The sequence below is a fragment of the Numida meleagris genome, chromosome 1 (assembly GCF_002078875.1).
Source record: "Numida meleagris isolate 19003 breed g44 Domestic line chromosome 1, NumMel1.0, whole genome shotgun sequence".
NCBI classification, from domain to species: Eukaryota; Metazoa; Chordata; class Aves; order Galliformes; family Numididae; genus Numida; species Numida meleagris.
The window spans coordinates 76289608-76310186 of NC_034409.1; the positions used below are offsets into that span (position 1 = coordinate 76289608).

At 40.0% G+C, this 20579-nt stretch overlaps 1 protein-coding gene across 8 annotated transcripts; it reads right to left on the reverse strand.

The window, feature by feature from the left end:
* CD86 (CD86 molecule) lies at positions 1126-18206 on the reverse strand. Of its 8 annotated transcripts, none has more exons than XM_021396771.1 (9): positions 17743-18206; positions 16203-16280; positions 13488-14326; positions 12243-13371; positions 11202-11487; positions 10616-10957; positions 7288-7599; positions 4096-4227; positions 1126-4011 (listed from the first exon to the last, which is right to left on the reverse strand). In XM_021396771.1, exons 5-9 carry the CDS (start codon positions 11347-11349, stop codon positions 3950-3952), a joined length of 996 nt encoding a protein of 331 aa, XP_021252446.1. In that variant the 5' UTR covers positions 11350-11487; positions 12243-13371; positions 13488-14326; positions 16203-16280; positions 17743-18206; the 3' UTR covers positions 1126-3949. The 8 variants fall into 8 exon arrangements, with proteins under 8 accessions (XP_021252446.1, XP_021252440.1, XP_021252431.1 ...); XM_021396765.1 differs by having other exon boundaries at positions 1126-3309; positions 3930-4011; positions 12243-14326; XM_021396756.1 differs by having other exon boundaries at positions 12243-14326.

The window sequence follows — 20579 nt, forward strand, 5'->3', positions numbered from 1 at the left end:
TGAAGCTCATTGCTTTTCAACTCTCTTTAGGTGCAGGAGGCAATTAGGGATGATTTTAAGAGCAAGAAAAGAGGAGGTAGAGAAATTGGTAAGGTAATAGACGAAAGTTGACAGCCTGCAATAGAGGGATGGCAAGTGATTTTCTTCTTAGAGGAAAGGGGAAATAAACAACTTCACTAATTAGGAACAAATAAACCTAACCCACTGAGTGACTTTTTCCAGCTGATGATAGCTTCTGTTAGTGTTAGTAGTCAGATGGTAGTGATAGTTTTTTTGTTGTTTTATTTTATTCTGTTGTTTTTATTTTGTTTAAGTGAATGTGTTAGAGAAGGACTCCGAGTCCTAGCGTAGATTTCCAGATGTCTTCTTCATGACCTGGCTGTTGTTTCTTACTACGGACTAACACAAAAGGTCATTGATGGTTTTTACGCCTCAGTATATAAAGCTGACCAGCTGCACATCAGGGCTGATGAGAGTTCTGAGGCTGTGAGTGAAAGAGTGTATGGGGTGCTTGTGCGAATCTAGTCATTTGGAAGATGGAAGACACATGAAGCTTGTTGTTTGTAGCAATGATGTGGACTCTAGTTGTTGTTCAGACAAGACTTCCATGTTAGTGAGGATTTGAGCTGAAGAATGACTTGAGTGGGAAGCAAAATGTTAGGGGGAAAAAAATGAACAGAGTTACAGCATGTGTTAAAAGGAACAAGAGGAACAAGAGAAACCTGGTGAGCACCTTTCTGAATTAGTACACCTGATAGTTTAATGCAGGCTTTATTTATGGAATCAAATGGTAACCAAGAGTTTGAGGAGACTGAACTACCCATTGGAGCTATATTTGGCAACCTGCAGCATGGGATCAAAAGGCCAAGTTTTTAGGCTGGAATTTTGTATCTTATCTTTGAGGCATATAGGATAGTAGGTCCAGGTTCTATGCATACCCAGAGCTGTGAGTTTATATCCAGCTCTGAGAGTGAACATCTGAAACACTGTTGTGTTGTTTTTGGTCATTGCAGCAATAACTTTCCTATTATTTGCTTCTGAAAATGAATTCTGGGAGTGTTTCCTCCCTGAGAACACTGCATGTAGGTATTCTCCAATACACTACTTTAACAGCAGGAGAGTAAATCACCAACACAGAAAAGTGTGTATATTTTAATGTCATTAAATAACTTTGCTAGCAAATATAAAACCTTACATGAAAATAAGAGCTGTGACTTTTCATATCATTTGCATGATACTAACCTGAATAAAAATGTTTGGCTTGTTGGCATAATAGCTTAATAAACTGACTCCCAAATGATTTTACAAGCTCCAAATAACGTGCAAATTCTCTTACTCAGGTGAAAATAGAGGTGAAACTGAGGCAGAGTCTAGGAAGTCTCAACATCACTTAACAGAAAAGAATATTTTTACCCAGTAGAAACAGTGGAGAATTTATGTCCCCAGAATGCAAATCTGAGCTGAATTTTGTCTTGAGAATGTAATAATATCCAAATTACGGTGGCTTACAAACACAATCAAGATCTCAAAAAGAAGTTGTCTCAGATCTTCTGCATTTTTCTTGAAAGTTGTCAGTAGCATTGCAGAAAATAAAATGCAGAAATTGTTCAAGATTGAGGACTGGAACATTTTGAATGAAACAAATAACCTGTTCTGACAGGTAAAACTATATCCTATAGTTGAGCATAGCATTGTGTATGGGTTGCTGTATCATTAAACTTTGAAGCCAAATTAAGAAAGGATGAATGCAGTTAACCAAACTGGAACGTGCCCCACTTCTTCATTTTTTTTTTCCAGTATCTGCTTTGTTTAACTTTGTATATCTAGATTTATACACAAATGAATGATACCTCACGCTTTAATATTCTATCCCTGCATCCACCTGAAAAACCTGTAGTACAGCTTCTGGTCAGTATAAATAGGAAGATATTAATCTTGGATGGTTTAAAAAAAAAGTTACAATAACCAAAAATTATATTCAAAACAATTCTTTTTCCTTCAGTTATTTCTAGTTTCAAATGCCCTATGGAAATTTCATGGCTTTTCTCGGAAGGTGGGGCAGCATCTTTAAGTTCCTTTTTCTACCGTGGAGTTTTACAAGAAAGTTGCTGGTACAAAGCCATGCAAAGCCCAGAGCATTTATGGTACATGATTAAATATCCTGCTTCTGATCACATTTCCAGTGAGGGCAGTGATTCACAGGTTGTGGCCCAACTCTTTCTATTTCTGAGACATTCACTTCTGCAACCCTCGCTGTTCTGCTTTCTTCATTGACTCCCACTGACAGCATTTTACAGTGTCACAGAGCATAATGAAAGATACAGCAAAACAGTCACAGGTGTCAAACCCAACCATACAACTGAAGACTGCAGGATCTTGGGGAGTGTTTAGATTTCTGAACAGCTTCTCCTTATACAGACACTCAGGATTCTACCACATCAGCTTCTGCCCTCAAAAAACCTGCCACTTAGCCAGTGATAGAAGTGCTGCTAAGTGCCTAGCAGTTTTCTGTGGCCTTGTCAAATAGTGAAGGAGTCCCAGCAAAAACAAAACAAAAGAAAACAATGAAAAGAAGATATTTTTCTAACAGTTGGAGCAGCTGCTTGCTGTGCTTCTCTGCATATTTGTTACTGTTGACAAAGTGGGAAGATTTCTGCCCTTCATATCTCACCAATGTTCCTTCCTGTCCAGCTGCTAAATACTTTGTACCTCTTTGCGTTGGAAGAAAGGTTTCCTTTTTTTTGTGGCATGTGGATGGGAAGGTGTTCACCTCCTCTTTCCAGATTTAATGAGATCACTACATTCAGTTCTTCATATCTAGGTAGTATCATAGAAGGCAAAACCACATTAGTCCATGCAGCGGTGGATCAAGCCACTGACTGCAGGAAGGTCCAAGGTGGCGTTTCCTCTTAGTGATCAGGACTGCAGCCAGAGTAACTGCAACCAGGAACCAGGAAATTTAATCATGTCGAAGACTGAGGTGAGCACTGACAATTGTTTGACCAAAAAGCCCACGAAATCACAAGTTTTCCCCAAAGGGTAAAAGAAAGTCATACAGACAGAGCATTGTATTTGCTGCTGTTCTGCAGCAAAAATAAAAGCAAGGAACACTGGACAGCAGACTTCAGTCATCAGACGAAAATACTGCATGTTGTTCTGCTGGCTGTTTGGAGAGGATTCTTGTTCTGGCACAGCATCTGAAACAATGGGACCTCAGGCCTCTCTATGTGCAGAAATGGATCCCAGTTAGCAGTCTAGCTGTTGGCCTCTATCTCAAGCTGGATACCTTCTAGACTGCAAGACTGACACCTGAAATAGATGAAGATGTGATTTACAGAAACATGAGTGATAGGAGCTGAAATAGTTGATGATAAATGTCCTGTTATCATAGGATTTGGAAAAAGAATGAGGAGGGCCTCAGGACCCTTGGGTGTGCAAGGAAGCAGGACCGACTCTGAGGATTTAATTTCCTTCTTAATACAAGAGGGGATAGATTCTGATGTCAGCATAATCATCCTCTCAGTGCAGAATAGAGCCCAGACTGCTGAGACCAAGTGTTGCAATAAAACAGAAATGGAATGCAAAGATCACATTCTGTTTCTGGTGTAAGGATGATTCTCCCAGTCCAGTGGTGGGCAGCCTGTGGTGGAGCAATGCCTTGGATCCTTCACCTCAGTGATGACAGAGCTGCCTGTACGTAATGCAGATCTTGTCTCATCCCTCTCCCAGCTCCACTTCTCTTATAAATGGTGATGGACAAGAAAGATTTATATAAGTCAATGATTTTAAGAGCCAAATCTACCAATAAGCCATAGTAAAAGATGAAGCTGCAGGAGATAATAGTAAGCTTGTGCCATGGCAGTCTAACGGAGCACAAAGAAGGACAAATGGATCACAGGATGAGACAAGAGAAAGGTATTTGGACTTACTGCTGGATGGATGAGTTGTTTCAGGAACTAATTTGTCCAAGGAAGTTTAAGTCCAGCATAAAACTCAAGTTTCTGTCAGCAGCTGAATGTAGGCAAGGGGTTCATTGAAAAAAACAAAGCAAATCCTGTGACTTAGGGCAGAGCTGTATGAAAAGTAATTACTTACTCTGGCTGGTAGATGAGATATTTCTGTTCTTCAGTATCAAAAAACCCAGAAGAAGTGTGATCAGTAAAATTACAGCTATAAGTGGGCCAAAGAAATTTACCTTCACCTGTTCCATTTCTTCTGCCTGTATCTCTGAATAAGAAAACAGAGGAGATGCACATAACAAAGATTTAATTAGCTTAACCCATCCTAACTCAAATGGATGTAGATTAGAATTTATGGAAGGGCCCTAATTATCCTTTGCTTTTACAGTACTTTAATAATGCTAGGAAATCACTCTCCATGTGGCTTTTTTTTCCCCGTTTCCAATAACTAGCAGGTGCACTAAGGCTTAACAATCATTTCAGCAACAGTAAGGAAAAGTACTATTTCTGATGTTTGGGTTATGTGAGAGACTGGCAGCTTAATTAATACAAGAGCCCATGATGCCAGTGCTAGGCTACTGCTACTCTCTGCTACTGTGAAAATTTAAATAACCTGGGTGTCATGGTTTTGTGATTTTCGGTTATTGGTATCCCACATCATAACATCAAGTAGTGGATGTACCTGGTTCTCAGAAGAGGTCTACTACAGTCCCCACAGTACTGTTCTCCTCTGTTACCGTTTTCCAGCCGGAGGGAAAAGATAAAAGCTCGCAGTATAAAAACTTGCAGATCACGAGACCTCGTCCCTTTTTCCGCCATCTCTCGTCTTGGCAGCACCTCGCTCTCCAGCCGTCTTATCGTCAGTAGTAGAGTAAGGCCTACCTTGATTTTGGGACATTCTCTCTCTCTGTATTGGATTTATCAGCTTAAATTGTAATTATTGTGTGTTGTACTATAGTGTGTTATTTTGCATTCTGATATCTTATTTAGTAAATTAGTTTGTTTCTCCTCAGATTGTTGCCGCTGTTCTTTGCTCTCAGGGCCATCTCCCTACCCTTTTCCCCTTTTTCCTTTTCCCGGGACGTGGGCCCTTGGGTCCCCCGTCCCCTTTGTCACGGAATTGGGCCTAACGCCTGTAAACCGTTGACACCTGGGATATGTTATTTGGTATCTGTTGGAATTGAAGATCAAAACCTAATGAAAAGCTCTAAGGGATGTGAGAGAGACAGGGAATGCAAGGGAGTTTCCCTCTATTTCTGGTTATTGTGCTTTTGAGGTTTTGGTTGCTAGGGATAGCAAGTGACACAGCTGCAGTTGTCACTGAATAAAGGGTTTTATTTATCTAGAGTTGCTAGTTGCTTATCCTCCATCACTGTTTATTAGGTGGCTACTTTTTAAAGTCAGGGATGAGAAGAACTGAATAGGGAAGAGGAGAATGCACTGCTGTGGCTAATATTAGTGGTGTTAATACAGTTGAGCAACATGTAGAGCTTTGCAAATCTCAGAAGACTTCTATATTATAATTTAATATTATTTACAAATCCTGGAATGTAAGAACATCAAAGGCAGTTTGCCATACACAGCAGTGATGACTTAACCCTTTAGTTAAACGAAGAAAACTGCTGTGTGGATCTTCTTTGGGAATGAGTGGCAAGCCTCTTTTCCAGCTGGAGTAGTAAGTAAGTAGTAAGTAGGGAATCCTGTAAGTAAGTAGTAATCTTCTTCCCTAATAGGCTTTCCTGCAACATTACCAGCCCCTTTGGTTTTCTTGTTCCCATCAGCTGAAGCGCAGCACTACACATTCAACACAGTCTTAAAGGAGATGTGGAAGGCAAATGACTGAAGTGGGAAGCAATTCTATTTTGATGTATTTGTGCCTTAGCTTATGAACAAAAATGTATCAAAAAATGTTTTCCTGTCCTAAGAAATAAATGATATACAGTTTTAGTTTTAAGAAAGGACTATTCATGTGGAACCCTGATAATATTCTTGCAATTAAGTCTTATTGGTTCTCAGGCCCCAAGTTCTAAACCGCTTGGCTAGAGTTGCAGCTGAAGAATTGTTGGCTATGGCACCTTCCCTCCTGGTGGTCTGTGCAGTGCTTTGTTACATAACAGAGAACAGAATTCATACGTGCCTCCCAATCTCTCTTACTTAGCCATGGCCTGGTCAAATATACATGGAGCTGTTCTGCAATAAAAATGATGAAGTACCTGGGAATATAAACAACTAGGACTGAGAAAGATAAATTTGCTTTCCTGTTCCCCATCTCTATTCAATTAGCTTATTTGTAATGGGGCCCCAAATCCAGGAGAACATTACAGCATCGCTGTGATATTCATGAGGGCTCACTTTGGCATGTAGTTTTTCAGTTAGAAAGGGTAAAGTAGCAAACTGTGAGGCGCACAAAGAGTATCTACACACAACGGACGCTGTGATCATTAGTACATCAGGGAACATTCAGGATGGCAGAGTCTGAATTTCTTGCAAGAGGTGTCTGAAAAAAGGCACAATCCCAGAGAAAAAAAAATCCCCAAATGATCATTTTGGAATGCACACTGTATTCTGCCAAATGTTGTGGAAGCCACTAGGAATACTTCCAAAACCCATCAAAGTTTCATGGCCTTTACGTTTCAGCTCAGTACAGTCTATTTTACAGTTTGTGAGCCAAATTTGGTCTGAGGGACTCTTCTGTTCAGCCTTCTGCCTCTCTCTAGGGAGAGATTAGGAGCAGCAGCTCAAGCACTTAAACATCAGAAAAAACAACCACATTTGTGCTGTGAGAGTGGTCAAACACTGGAACAATTTGTTGAAAGAGGTTGTGGAGTCTCCATCCTGAGAGACATTTAAAACTCAACTGGAGAAGGCCCCAAGCTGCCTATTGACCCCGCTTTAAGCAGGCTGATTTCCAGATGCTTCTCAAACCTCAGCAGTTCTCCGTGAGGCAGCAGGCTCTATCTTAACAGCTAAATGCCACCTCCAGAGACAGGTTGAAGCCTAATCCATGCATTCGTTTTGCTTTGGTGCTGCAGCAGCATTTGGGGAGGGGGTGAACAGGGCTGTGCTCTGTACTGTGCAGCAGTAGTCTTCCTTCTCTCTGTGCTCTCCTTTCTGTAATAGGGCTTCCCATGGAAAGAACAGAAGAGGGAATTTGGTGGCTGTAGTTATCAGTGAACAGGATGGCAAACATAGAAGACTTGTGACTAGCCCCTTCTGCCACTTGGGGTTTTCTCTCTGCTTTTATACTGCTGCCATCTGTGATTGTTTCTACAGAAGCATTCCCAGCTCCTACCCATGCAAAAATCAGAATGGGCAAATGAAAACTCACCTATGACTAGTGGCACTGAGACAAGGCTCCCCTGCTGCTCTCCAAGGTGAAGCAAACAGCTAATGTTAGTGAGAGTATTTGTAGGAATGGGGATATTCAGCTTGCTGGTAACATTATATAGCTTTGTTACAGCATCCTGTAAGACATCCATGTGACGTATAAGCCTATCTGTTATGTTTTCACTTGAAATTAGCCAAATCATCTGCTTGGGCTCTGGATAACCTCCGCTGGAAGAACAGGAAAGATTCAGGTTTTCGTTGGGCTTTAGCTCCCCAGTGTGTAGCTGTGCTATCTCAGGTTGACTGTAGTTGGCTGAAACAGACCAAAGAAAAAGCATCATGAGTCAGACATACTACATCTTGTGACAGTCTCCGTCAATTTTTTGAGATTTTCATGTGGAGTCAAATCTAAACCATCTTCCTAGGAAAGCAGTGTGGGTCCTAAGAAGGATATGTTATGTTTTGGATGCACACACAGACTCGCTGCTCCTTGTCTTTGCGGTGTTTCAATGACATAGGTCATATCAGCCAGATAGCGGGACCCTGTCTCTCTTACCTTCTCTAGACCAACTGACACCTCAGAATAAACAAACCTGGCCTGCTTAGCTCGACTTTTTATGTGGAAGTGGCTACAGTACATGTTCCTTTACTCTGTGCCATTGGATTTCAGTCAATGAAAAGCTTGCCTGTTGCTTTAAAAATGTTTCCCAGGCAAGAAATAATTGGTGAAAAAGGACTGGAAATAACTATTCAAACAAGAGATATGAAGGGTAAGTGGAAGCTTTTAACCGAAACAAAACAAGTTTCAGGCTCAAAACTTCATTGAAAATACTGAAGTATGTCAGTGCCAAAGTCTTTTAGTACTGAAAACTACATGGAGAAGAGGCAAGGAATTCTTAGAGTGACAAGAATGTAATGGAGGGTCTGATTCTTCTTTATACACACTTGAAGTGTTGGATCCAGGCTCTAATCCTAGCCCCAGTGAATTTTCATGTGTGAGCTTTGCATCTGAAATGTCAAAAGAAAAGCATGTTTCAGGACATCGTCTGTAACTGAAGATAACGTGTCTTCCAAATACGCTACAGACTGAAATACCTCAAGAGACAGTAAATCCATCAAACCTTTAATATTTTTTCCAGTGGTGTTATCACTCTGACTTTTTTTGTTTCTGCATCCTGAAATGACAGTGTGGCTTACTTCTCATCTGTTTGCAGCCACTAATGGTTCTTACATCTTTGCTGAATTAATTAGCCCTTTTCAAGTATCCAGTATTGTATGTGTATTTTGGGTTGCCACTCTCTGAAAACAAGAGTCTCCTCAGTCTTCTTTGTTAAAAGGTAATCAGATTGATCATTTAACATCTCTAGTTGGACTGTATTTTTTTTTCCAGCCCCCAGATAACTCTAGTAGAGATTTTATTCATGCTTTTAAGTTTTTCAACATTCCCTCTAAAATGAGGACAGATACTGTAGTGTAGATTCTGGCAACAGTTTCACCACCAACAGCAACAGCAAATGTTTTGAAATAGCTTTCGTAGTCTCATCTGCTTCCCTTATGGATCCATCTAAAGTAAGCACTAGAGACATACTATAACAGAAACATCAGACTTTCCAGTTAAGCAGCTTCTCACCATGATCCCTACCTGTCTGTTCTACAAGACAAAACTTTCCATTATGAAGCCTTGTCTTTCTGGAGAATGACCTGTGTTCATTGTTCTTATATAAATAATCTTGTCTGTAAGCAATACATACAATATATATCCATCTATCTGTACCTTGTCCTGATATCTATATATCTACATAGATATATAAATAACAAACATAAGCTACATTAGAAGATAGATACTTTGGTATTTTGGAATAGATTTGGTCACCGAGAGATCTAGATAGTTTTGTATGACTGACCTTTCACTCTTGTACAACACTCAAACTTTCTTAAGTCCGCTTTAAGTTTGAAACTTCATACTACAAAAATAGCCCTCCACATATTCCATGAGATTCTAGTTAAGAAACAAGCAGAGGTACTTTTCAACATTCATATTTTTTCTAATTATTTTTTATTTTAATTGACCTCTATACTCTACCTTCCTTTGGGAAGTTACTGAAGAGAAAGACATTCAAAAGAAGCACAGAAGCAAATAATTTTAAACAGGCTTCCTATATTAAAGGTTTGGGAGAGTTTTAATGCCTATGTATGAGACTTCTATAACACGTTAAATTAATTGAATGATTGATGCTAAATATCACTTAAATTGGAAATCTTGCTATTGAGTGCAAATTGTGAGTCTCTGAGATCTGAAACTGCTGAAAATATTCATCATGTAAATTCTGGGAGAATTAGAATTAACAACCTAAGTTTCCAATTTGCTTGTGGATCGAGAGAACACTTGCTGGTAGTACAATGCTAAATAGGCTCAGGCATTCTGGTAGTCTTTCTGGCTGCTGTTGCACATGGCCTATTTTCTTTTGAAGCCTGAGAACACCAGTGGAAATTCGAAGCTGCTATTATTAATGATTACCGCTGTCCAAGTGGAAGAGAGAATGTACAGATAAAGGTTACCAAGAAAATGTTATAAAATAGAAGAACATTATAAAAAGATGCAATACTAAAAACATTAGAAAATACTAGGAAAATTTTACTTCCTCACTGAACCCTACTCCCCTGTTTAAAGATTGTCTGTCCTTGCCTCTGATAATGTGCAAGAAATCAAGTTGAGTCTCATCAATGCCTGCATATTTTCTGCAGAGATATTTTCAGTCCTGCCGTAATGGAGCATATGATGTTCTACTCCTCCACATACTAGCTGCTCTTTTCTTCATTTTCCCTATGATTTATATCATCATAAAATAGCTGAATAATTGCAGAAATCTTTTGATGTTTCAATTGTAATTTACCACCAACACTCCTAATGCTATTTCTTTTAATAGAAGGCAGTGCATCAGATGCAAATAAAAACTGTATTTTCTGGAGACCTAAAAGCCATAAAACTTGCAGGAATCAAGATGAAGAAGTCAAGGTGGTTTTCACTATAGAATGTGACAGGGTGGGAGTCAGGAATGTGTAATACTGAGCAAATCATTTCCTCATTTTCTACTTCTTCTGATCACTTCCACCAAATTCACAGCTGAGAATTTTCCAAGAAAGAGAAAGAACACTTTTATCCATTTTAGAAATTCTGCTCCACTGCAGGTAAACCTCCAGTGGCGTGAGGACAGTCCATGTCTGAAATAAGCAAAGTGACAGAGACCTAAAAAGAACAGAAAACAAACAAACAAGCTCACAAAACAACAAAAAAACTAGACAGATGACAATTAGCAGAAATTACTTACCAGTGATGTGCAGTAAGCACTCAGATTCGTGTATGATCTTTTTTGGTCCCTTGTCCACGTGCATTATAATACATTTATACTGCCCCTCGTCCACAATCCCTACATTTAACAATTGCAAGGTCCATTTGTCCATATCCATCTTGGTACGATTTCTGTATTTAGGACTAACGTGATCGTGTATTTCCTGGCCAAGGTACGTTTCATGCACCACTTCATCCACACCTTTTTGCCAAAAAACTATTATATTCTTTACGTCAGTTTTCTGCGAGTTTGGGAAATAGCAAGATAGGTATGCAGTGTGATTGAGAAATGACTTCACGTGATGTACATTGGCAGCAATACCTTAAACAAAAAAAGAGAAGAAATTAAGATTTCCATCAGCTGCAAAAGAACACCAAATGCTTGCAGTCATGGAGGCAACACTTAGTGACAGGAGCATAAACCCACCAGCATTTAGACATATTCTCCTACTAGCTATGAGAGGATACATACTTCTTCACACCGATGCACTTAGTCTTGTGGCATTCAGGTCATAAAACTGTTTCTTATTTTCCTTCCTATATTTCACTTTCCAAGGCAGGCTTACCACTCAGAGCCTGGGAGAGTCTGTATTGTGGAAGATTCAACTTCAGGCAAAAGGCCACAGTTCCACACTGTTCTCGTAAGTGTAAGGAATGAGATTCTGTCGTGAAATGAGACAGCTGCATAATTTGTTTTTCAAAACTTGAGTTCATTCACTTCAGGAAACAACGCAGCGCTGCAGTTTTGAAGACAATGTAAATGCTGCATGTGTAGTAAATGTTGGTGTCTGGGGAGTATGAGGCCAGGAGGTCAGAAACGGGAAAAGCTTTCTGTTTCACTGAAGAATTAATCTAGAGTTTAATGACAAATTAAATGTCAGATTTAACTGTTCTGTAATTAATCTAGAGTTTGATGGCAAATTAAATGTCAGATTTAACAGTTCTGTTGCTGAACTTGTTAGCAGAAATAGTCAATAAACACAATTATGCCTTCACGCATCAAAAGAATGGACTGTATTAGACACAGGATGATTTTTCTCCCACTTTCAGCACAGCCTATATCCACTGATATTATTGGTAGTGATGGGCTGGGAGAATAGGCTTTTCTTGTGATGAGAAATGCAGTCCTCTGTTCCAGCCAGTACAAACACATTTGCTGTGTTCAGAAGATTCACGGTCTCTCTCCTGAATCAAAGTTTTGACTGATTTTCTAGAGCACCAGACTGCAGTCATCTCCACAGCTGCCTAAAACTCCATTTATTCCCTATCAAGCTGTAAGTCTTTAATTCAATACTGCTGTCCTCTATGATATACAGAGGGGATATACACACGTTCCTAAAAATAGTCCTAAATTGAAAATTTAAGAGCAACATCAAGTCTGTGTAATGTAAAGATATAAAACTGAAGAGAGAAAGTACTTTCTGTATATTTTATAGAGTCCTTAGTCACAATTTAAATACGTATCACATAGATTATATGACCTTGGTTGTGCAACTGAAATCTTTAATTGCTACTAAAGAATGAGTATCAAAGTAAATGCAAACGTATCACATAGAAGCACACAAATAATCTAAACAATTTTTTACAATTAAAAATCTGCTTCTTACCTGGGAGAAGTATTATGGCATAAAGGAAGTATATGCAGACCTCCATGATGCTGTAAGAAGGAAAAATTAAAGAAATGTTTTAGAGGTTGAAAACGCTGCAGTAGCTTCTCCAGTGCTCCCCAAGAAGCAGTAAAACAGGAAGAAGTTTTAAGAGAGATTTTTGAGAAAGTTAATCTCAAATTTTCCCATCAACTGGTGGAAATACTTCTCTGTGCTTTCACAGCCCTTAGCAACCAGAAGCACGCTATGACAGACCTCTGGTTTACAGGGAATGTGGTGAGGTTCAAGATTACTGGGTATGCCATGGGAGGAGCACAGAGTCCATGGACTGCAAAGGGCCAGAGTGCCCAGAGCAACTGGCACAGAGGAGAGAGGAATGGGGAGCATGCCTGCCCTTGGCTGGACAGGGAGGAAGATGGAGAATTGAAAGCAGAGGAAGAGGAGAGGGTGGCACAGGAGGAGTGGTGGAGACAGACAGCACAATGATGTCAACTACCAGAAGTGATGAAATGGGCAACCTTCCGTGGTGTAACAGGAACCTTTCCTTCGCTACAAAGACAACTGAAAGCAATCCTATGGGGTTTAAAGTGTTGAGACTACATGTCACATGGTTTGGTCAAGAAAAAAATAGTATCTCTTCGGGAAAAAAAAAAGCCCTGTGAGTCATCTCATAAGCAGAACGCTTCTGTGACTGGATTCACACAGTGAACCTATATAATCCTGTTTAACAGCCAAGGCCCTTTTCCCAAGTCTTTCTCATTTACAGGTGAGAGAACTGCTCCTGCATCTACTGCCTTGTGGCTGACGGTAAGCAGTGCCTTGGTGTTTTTCCTGTGCTATTTTCATGTATCTGGGAGAAGCCTTCACATCATGCCATCCAAAGTCCTCCACTCCCCTTTCTGAACGATTCCAAAGAATGCACTTTTGGTGGAGCGGGTGTAAAAACTCTTCAGCTCTTATATGAGAAAAAGTGAGATTGCTGTCTTCTGGTTTCCCCTTTTTTTTGGTCATGTTTTATTTTAAGCTTGTACACTTTGATCTTCTTTACCGCAGATCTCTGGGAGCAAGTGTATTTTTCTGTTTAACACAGAATTTCCCCCAGTCAGCTGTCGTGTTTTCTGTGTATGCACTGCAAAACACAAAACCATATTTTTCCAGATTCAGCCTTTTCTTAGGAAAGAGGAGAAAGAAACTTGGATGTGCCAGAGGATACAGATAGTGTTCTTTGTGATCAATGAGACTCACCCAAGTAGTAGCAGAAGAGAGGGTGCTTGTGCAGGATCCATTACTGTAAGCAGAGGTCATTCTCCTCCTGCTCTGTGTACCACAGCACGAACCACCCTGCTATGTGGTGATCGTTTATCTGGGCTGGGCCCCACTCAACTGAACCACACAACTAATTACCTAAATAAAATTGCCCATGCCAAGCCACAGAAAACTACCAGAACTCCTTCTCAGCAGTCACATTTCTCTCCTGTGAATAAGAATTTTTGCTTCGAGTCAAACAAAGAAAAAACCCAACACAATAGCCCTGTTTTTTTGGATCTAGTGAAGGTCCAGAAGAGGAAAATTACAAACAATTTAGCAACTGGAAATATAAAAGAGTGTACTGCTATAACAAGGCATGTTTTGCAATGACTTTCTCACAGGAGCAAAGACCAAAAGTGGAAATGAAAATAAGAGAAAAACAAAACTCAAGGGAAAAAACAAACAAACAAAAACACATACACACACACACAAACCCACAACAGACAACACTTTCTCCACGCCTTTCTTTATGGGTTAGTTTTGGAGCTGAAGACAAAAGTTTCAAAGATTCCACAGAGTTTCCTGGCTGCTGTCTTCCAGATGGTGGTTGCAGGGCTGGCTGCATGTTGAAGGCTCCAGGATCCTTCAGGATTTCCACTCACCCTGGTGAGGGAGGTCACAGCGTGACTTCTGCTGCTCTTACATGAACTGCTTCAGAGACAGTTGCTGAATCATGATGTGGGTCAGTAAAACTTCAGCGTTGTGAGAAAACTCTCTTTGTTTAAAGGATGCCCTTAACCAGCTGATGCAGCTTGTTTCAGGCACTGTCCAGAAGGCTGAGAGGAGAAAAGGGAATTAAACAGTCTCTGTGTTCTCTATTTACACTATTTCTTGGATATTTTCAGTACAAATTCTGTGCCCAATTCTTTTTTATAACTACAGGCCACCGAAAAATTGGCTATGTCCCAGTATTGTTAAGGAGTCAAAATAGACCAGGTAAGATGGTGCACTACTGGCAAATGATGGGGAACAAACTGCTCCTTGCCATGGCCCCATGCATGAGTCCCCTGCTCCAATGCAGTGCATTGTGGCTCTCTGTATCTTCATGGTTTTCCAATCACTTGCTGGCTGCATCCAATGGAAGAGGCACTTTTTCAAGATGCCAGTGACAATGAATTAGATAGAAGTCTTTTGAAGATCCAGGGCTTAAAAATGTTCTCTGACACCCAGAATTATGTTAGTCTTCATGGAGGTAAACATCTTTCCTTTCTAACTAAGGAATAGAAAAAGGCACTATGTGGCAAGTGTCTTTCTTGTTTTTTGAAGCTTGGTCATCTATTACTGCCAATGCCCTTATGACTCAGGATTACAAAGCAGATGTAGATGTCAGAGATCAGAAATGGAGAAATACTTTAATTGAAATTATGTCACTATGCAGCTAGTAGTTCCGTTTGGCCCTTTATTTACTGAAAGGAGAAGAAACCATGTGAATGTATGTACTTTAGTGGCCCTATTCATGACTGCTTTTATTTGGCCCAAAGCAGTTTGAAAGAAGTAATTTGGATGCATACAAGGGGATTCCCTACCTGAAGAACTCTAAGATAGATATCTGGGGAAAAAATGTGACTTTGCCCCTTTTACTTTTTGAGGGTGATTGCCAGAAAGCCCTCTGGAACTCATTTTAAATTGGCTTGTGCTTTCTGTTTCTTGTCCCTCAAAATTCAACACATAATATATGCAGAGCAAAGCATGAAGGTCTGTGAATAAAAAAAAAAATCTTTATATCTCTTTTTTTTCCCTTTGGTTTTCATTTGCTCTCTTTTTACCACATTTTCACTGTTGGATGTATTCATTGCCTTTTGAAAGACACATAGTGTCAAATACATGGTCTTTGACAGTTCCTTCAGTTCCCTTCAAAATGTACTTTTCAAGCATATTAAAGAACATATAGTTTATTTTATTACATCAGGTACGCATCTTGTATGGGAAGACTCTCCTTCCCTTTTATTTTGCCATGATCTCGAAACATAACTGATCACTAAACTAGCAACCTACTCTTTTGACTTTTCTCGAGTAGGGAATTTTTCTAAAATTTCCATGCCGTGTGACACTGGGTAGCTCCATGAGCTATTGTGAGCCTCCTGGAGACAGGACATCAGTGATTAAGACTTCATGCATTTATCAGCCTTCTCTTTTGTTGTAAACACAGGTTGATTTGAGCAAGTGTTATCAAAGTAAAGAACAGCTTAAGGAAGTTCCTTATGGCAAGGTCTGAGAATGCTAGGATTCCCTCCACCCAAATGCTTAGCCATACAACATAGATATTCAACAGTGGACTCTTTTTAAAACATACCATTACCCAGTCAACTCATGTTTCCTATGTGTTTCTCCAGCAAGAAAGTGATATTGTTGTAATCAATTGCTTTTTTTTTTTCCAGTTCAGTCTATTTTAGAACATTCCTTTACTCTAAGTTAAATTTGGTTTATTATGTTGTTGCTACATTTGTAATAAGTCTGTCTGCATAATTCTCAATTTCTTAATGCATTTTGTTTTCCTTCCCACTATTCCCTCTTTCAGTAAGTTCCTTTTGTTATCTCTGAGATTTTCTGGAGAGCTCTGACTTTGTCTATGATTCTAGGATCACTTTGCTCTAACACACAGAATCTGGTCTTCTAATAACAATTAAATAACACAAATTATTTAAACAATACCTTTGGTCCAAAGATCATGAAGCATTCCACTGCCTCTGCAAGCAAAATTCTTCCTCCACAACCAAAGGAAAGATATCTCTGAAAGAGACCACAGCAGCTGCCTAGCAATGCACAGTACCACGGCACAAGTCACAGGACACGAATGAGTACTCTACCTAACTGAAACTGCAGGGGGAATTTAGAGAGAAAAAACATCATCAACCAGAATGAGACGCTCATCGGGATTAACTGTGAGTTCCACCTACAGGACAGGTCAGGTGGATGTGCTTTCTCATGCTGTAGGCTATGCCTTGTCACAGAATCGATAAATTAGCTGAACTACCTCTTCTACATGACAGATAACCTCATCAGGTGACATCTGTTCTCCTTTCCCAGCCTCTGCACTTGCCTTGATTTTAGTCAAGCAAAATTCTTAGCTGGGAAATAGCAAACGCCTGATCCACTTATCAATAGTTCATGCTAAGAGGGAATTGAAACGCTCACTACCAGGCTGTCCTTCTTCTGAGACTCTGACTTCCGCAGAAGTCACTTTGCCTGGAGATGGTAAGTTAATGGATGGTGTTGGGGCCAAAGATCTTGGCTCACGCCAGGGCTGCACAACACATTACACAGACAACTTCAAATAGCAGTTTTCTGAGTGCTTCAGATGGAAATATAAATACCATACATGAAAGAATGAATTCAAAATTTATTCCTAACCCATACCCAAATACACCCAAAAAGGATTTAGCTGCCATACAACATACATTTGGTCCTCAAGTATTATATGCTTGACTTTCGATAGGTGTCTTTAAAAAACACAGCTAGACACGTGATGCAAACTTCATTCTGCTTCTTAAACAGGATCATCACTAATGAGGAGCTACATTTTTCTTCTTGCAATTATTAAATGAAGATGTGATATTCAGAAGTGGGGTTAAATAAGCCAAGCTGTGCTGCTCCCAGTTCTAGAGCAGAAATCACTCTGGGGATATTGTTACTTTCTCACAGTATTTTTTGCTGCACATTAAATGATTTACAAAGTTAAAGGAAGAGGTTTTGCCTTTTGGTTTTGGATCCCTTCCCCCAAACACCAGCATTACAGTAGATGAGAAGAAAGTACCCAATTCTCCTGCCTACTGGTATAAATTAGAGAGTGCCACTTTTATGATATACGTAATCAGAAAATGCCCTGCAGATCCACACTGCATTTTTCTTTCTCAGTTTCTGATTATAAATGTCCTGCTTAAGGAATTAAAGCAATAATTGTGCTGATGCTATCATAGGCAATCCCTCATTCTGTTATAAATTGATCAGCTTGCTCCAGAGAATAAGGGATGTGTCTGTGAAGCTGCAATGATTAGCAACTATGATTCAAATGAAATAGAGAGCAGCTGTGGAGCTACTTTCCTAACAGCAATTACATTTTTACAAGTGTGTGCTCCTGTATGTTTGTAGGAGCTTTACAAAGGCTTGCCTCAGTAGCTGCTCAAATCATTATCACATAACGAAAGGAGCTAACACAGTCAATTGAAAGCATTATCACAATAGTAGGGAGTACCTAATTTCTTTCTCCAGGCTTCCCGTTTCAAAGGCAGCAAAATACTCCAGCACGGATCTTGACAATATAAATGTTCATTCTTTCCTCTGTCCTCCATTACATGCTGAAAGACTCGGACAGAGAAAATCAACACTTTGCTCTTGCAAATGCACATATGCAGCTTCTGTCAAAAAGGTTCCTCTTTTAAAGTTGAAATTCCCCTTGTTACAAAGTACATTTATTTCTCATGAGTGTCGGTATTACTCACGGTATCCTTGAACCCCTATGTAGCGCCAGTCTTCAAGAGAACTGTTGCTTGGATTCTGCTTGTAGGAAAGAGCCCTTTGATTGCAGGAAATAACCTTTTTTTCTTCTTTTTTTTAAATAAGGCTTGATTATTAAAGCTGGCAAGTTCTATTCAATTCTGTTTGCCTAACTAGGTCTTATATTAATAGAAGAGGAAATAGTTTTGTTGGCAAGGACTGAACTTTCTCCAATGAGATTAAACAAAACTGTTTGTCCTTCCCTAATTCTCAGCTGCTGAAAGTCACCAAGTTAATTTAAGATCTGCTGATGACATAAAAACAGAGCTGAATGGACTATTGTACAAGAATGGTGATATTGAGATTGATTCCATAACAATTATGGGAAATAATAGAAATCTATGGGCGTCCATTTACCACAAATGCCATGCTTGCCATGTTGTGATTTATTTTTCTGTATGATAAAGAAGTTGTGCTTATTTGACTATTTTTACATATAATTCTTTAACACATTGATAACTTATTTCTTCCATACTTCCAATTTATTTACACTGAATTTGATTCTCTTGTAAGCTCATTTCAATTATGCCAGCTTAGTAGAAATTCTGACTTCATTACCCATTAAGATTTGGTTTAAGTTTGCTTAACATGCAGCAAGCCTCATAAAAGCCCAGTTTAATGACAGCAGTTGTGTTTGCCAGACATAGATCAAACATGATTCACATCTGAGTCTCTTGTCTCTGAATCACAGTTTACAGATGGCATTCCAAAACGAGCTGTCTGGGGAGAAAAATCCAGCCTAAATCTATTACCTATTAAACTTTATTGGAAATTAATTTGAAATCTGATTCTATGCACACGTTTTCCTTGCCCGGGACAAACTACTCAGCAGCCCTGATTAAAAATAGAGAAGTAAGCTGCTATGAGCAAAAAAGCGGAAGGTTTTCCAGTCTGTAGCAATCAGAGAGCTATAATTTGCTTTTAACTCAAGTTTCCTGTGAAAGCAGCCAAAAGAATAATTTCTTCAACTAGATTGATTAAAAACTAATGGAATCTAAATTAAGTGTTTTCCAAACAAGTTCAGCAAAATCTAAAACCTAAGATCTTTTACTAGGTTTGATTTTTTTACTTGCTTGTAACTCAGTGTTGTGGTTAGTAAGAAAAACCAGGAGAAGTGATTGAGCATCTTCTACCCACTCTAAGATTTCATCAAGAGTAATGGTGGAATATACCTCAACGTTGTCCTGGAAATAATCAAATTTTAAATTCTACGTATGTGTTGTCTTTCTGCCTTCAAAGTATCACTGTTGATACTGAATTTCACACAAATGTATTGAGTTCAGTTTTCAGATGAGCCAACCACTGGCCAGCCCGCCTGGCTGCAGTGGATGAAGAGGCTGTGCCCTTTGTATGAGCCTGAGGAATGTCTAATGTGATGAGTTTTTTTCCTTGCTCACGGTGGAAATTTTGCTAAACATTAATAGATTATCCCTATCTAAAATGTTATTGACATAACAAATCATAGAATATCCCAAGTTGGAAGGGACTCATAATGGAATACCAAATACAACTCCTTGCTCCAGTCAGCATCACCCAAAATCAAACCTCGTGTCTGAGGGTGGTGTCCAAATGCTCCTTGAACTCTGGCAGCTTCAGACCATTATCACTGCCCTGGGCAGCCTGTTTCAGGGCCCCAGTGCCCTCTGGTGCAGAACCTTTTCCTAACCCCCAGCTGCCCCTACCCTGACACAGCTCCATGCCCTTTCCGCAGGTACTGCCGCTGTCACCAGAGAGCAGAGCTCAGCGCTGCCCCTCCGCTCCCTGAGAGGAGCTGCAGCTGCCATGAGGCCTCCCTTCTGCTCTCTGCTCTGTGCTAACACACCATGAGACCTCAGCCGCTTCTCTCACTTGTTGCTCTCCAGACCCTTCATCATCTTTGTAACCTTCCTTCGGATACCCTGTAATAGTTATATGTCCTTTTGGTAGTGTGGCTCCCAAAACTGCACATAGTGCTCAAGGTAGGGTTGCACCAGTGCAGAGTAGAGTAGGAAAACCACTTCCCTTGCTCGGCTGGCAGTGCTCGGCCTGATGCACCCCAGGATACAGTTGGCCTTCCTGGCTGTCTGGGCACATCGTTACTTGTGTTCAGCTTCCATTAACCAGAACACCCAGATCCCTTTCTTTGGGGCTGTTCTCCAAACTCTTGTCCTCTAGTCCATATGCACAGCCAAGGGTTGCCCCTTCCCAGATGCAGCATCCAGCACTTGCTCTTGTTAAACTTAATGTGGTTGGTGATTGCCCAGCTCTCTAATTGTCTCTTTGCAAGGCCTCTCCCCCCCAGTGGACTCAACAGTCCCTCCCAATTTATTACTGTCAGCAAACCTGCTCAAAACACCTTCTAGTCCTACATCCAAGTCATTTATGAAAACATTAAAGAGAACTGGTAAGAAAACGGACCCTGGGGAACCCTGCTAGTGACCAGCCATCAGCCTGATGTTACCCCATTTACTATAACCCTTTGCACCTGACCCATTAGCCAATTGCTCACCCATCACATTATGTTTTTGTATAGCCATATGGCGGACATTTTGTTCA

What these genes read in the sequence shown, in the direction of transcription:
- CD86 (XM_021396771.1), bottom strand. Translation starts at nt 11,349, where the DNA reads ATGAACTCAAGTTTTGAAAAACAAATTATGCAGCTGTCTCATTTCACG. An exon ending in GTGCTTACTGCACATCACTG is followed by an intron (nt 7,600 to 10,615) that starts GTAAGTAATTTC and finishes GGTCTGTTTCAG; the next exon opens with CCAACTACAGTCAACCTGAG. An exon ending in TATCTCATCTACCAGCCAGA is followed by an intron (nt 4,012 to 4,095) that starts GTAAGTAATTAC and finishes GCCTACATTCAG; the next exon opens with CTGCTGACAGAAACTTGAGT.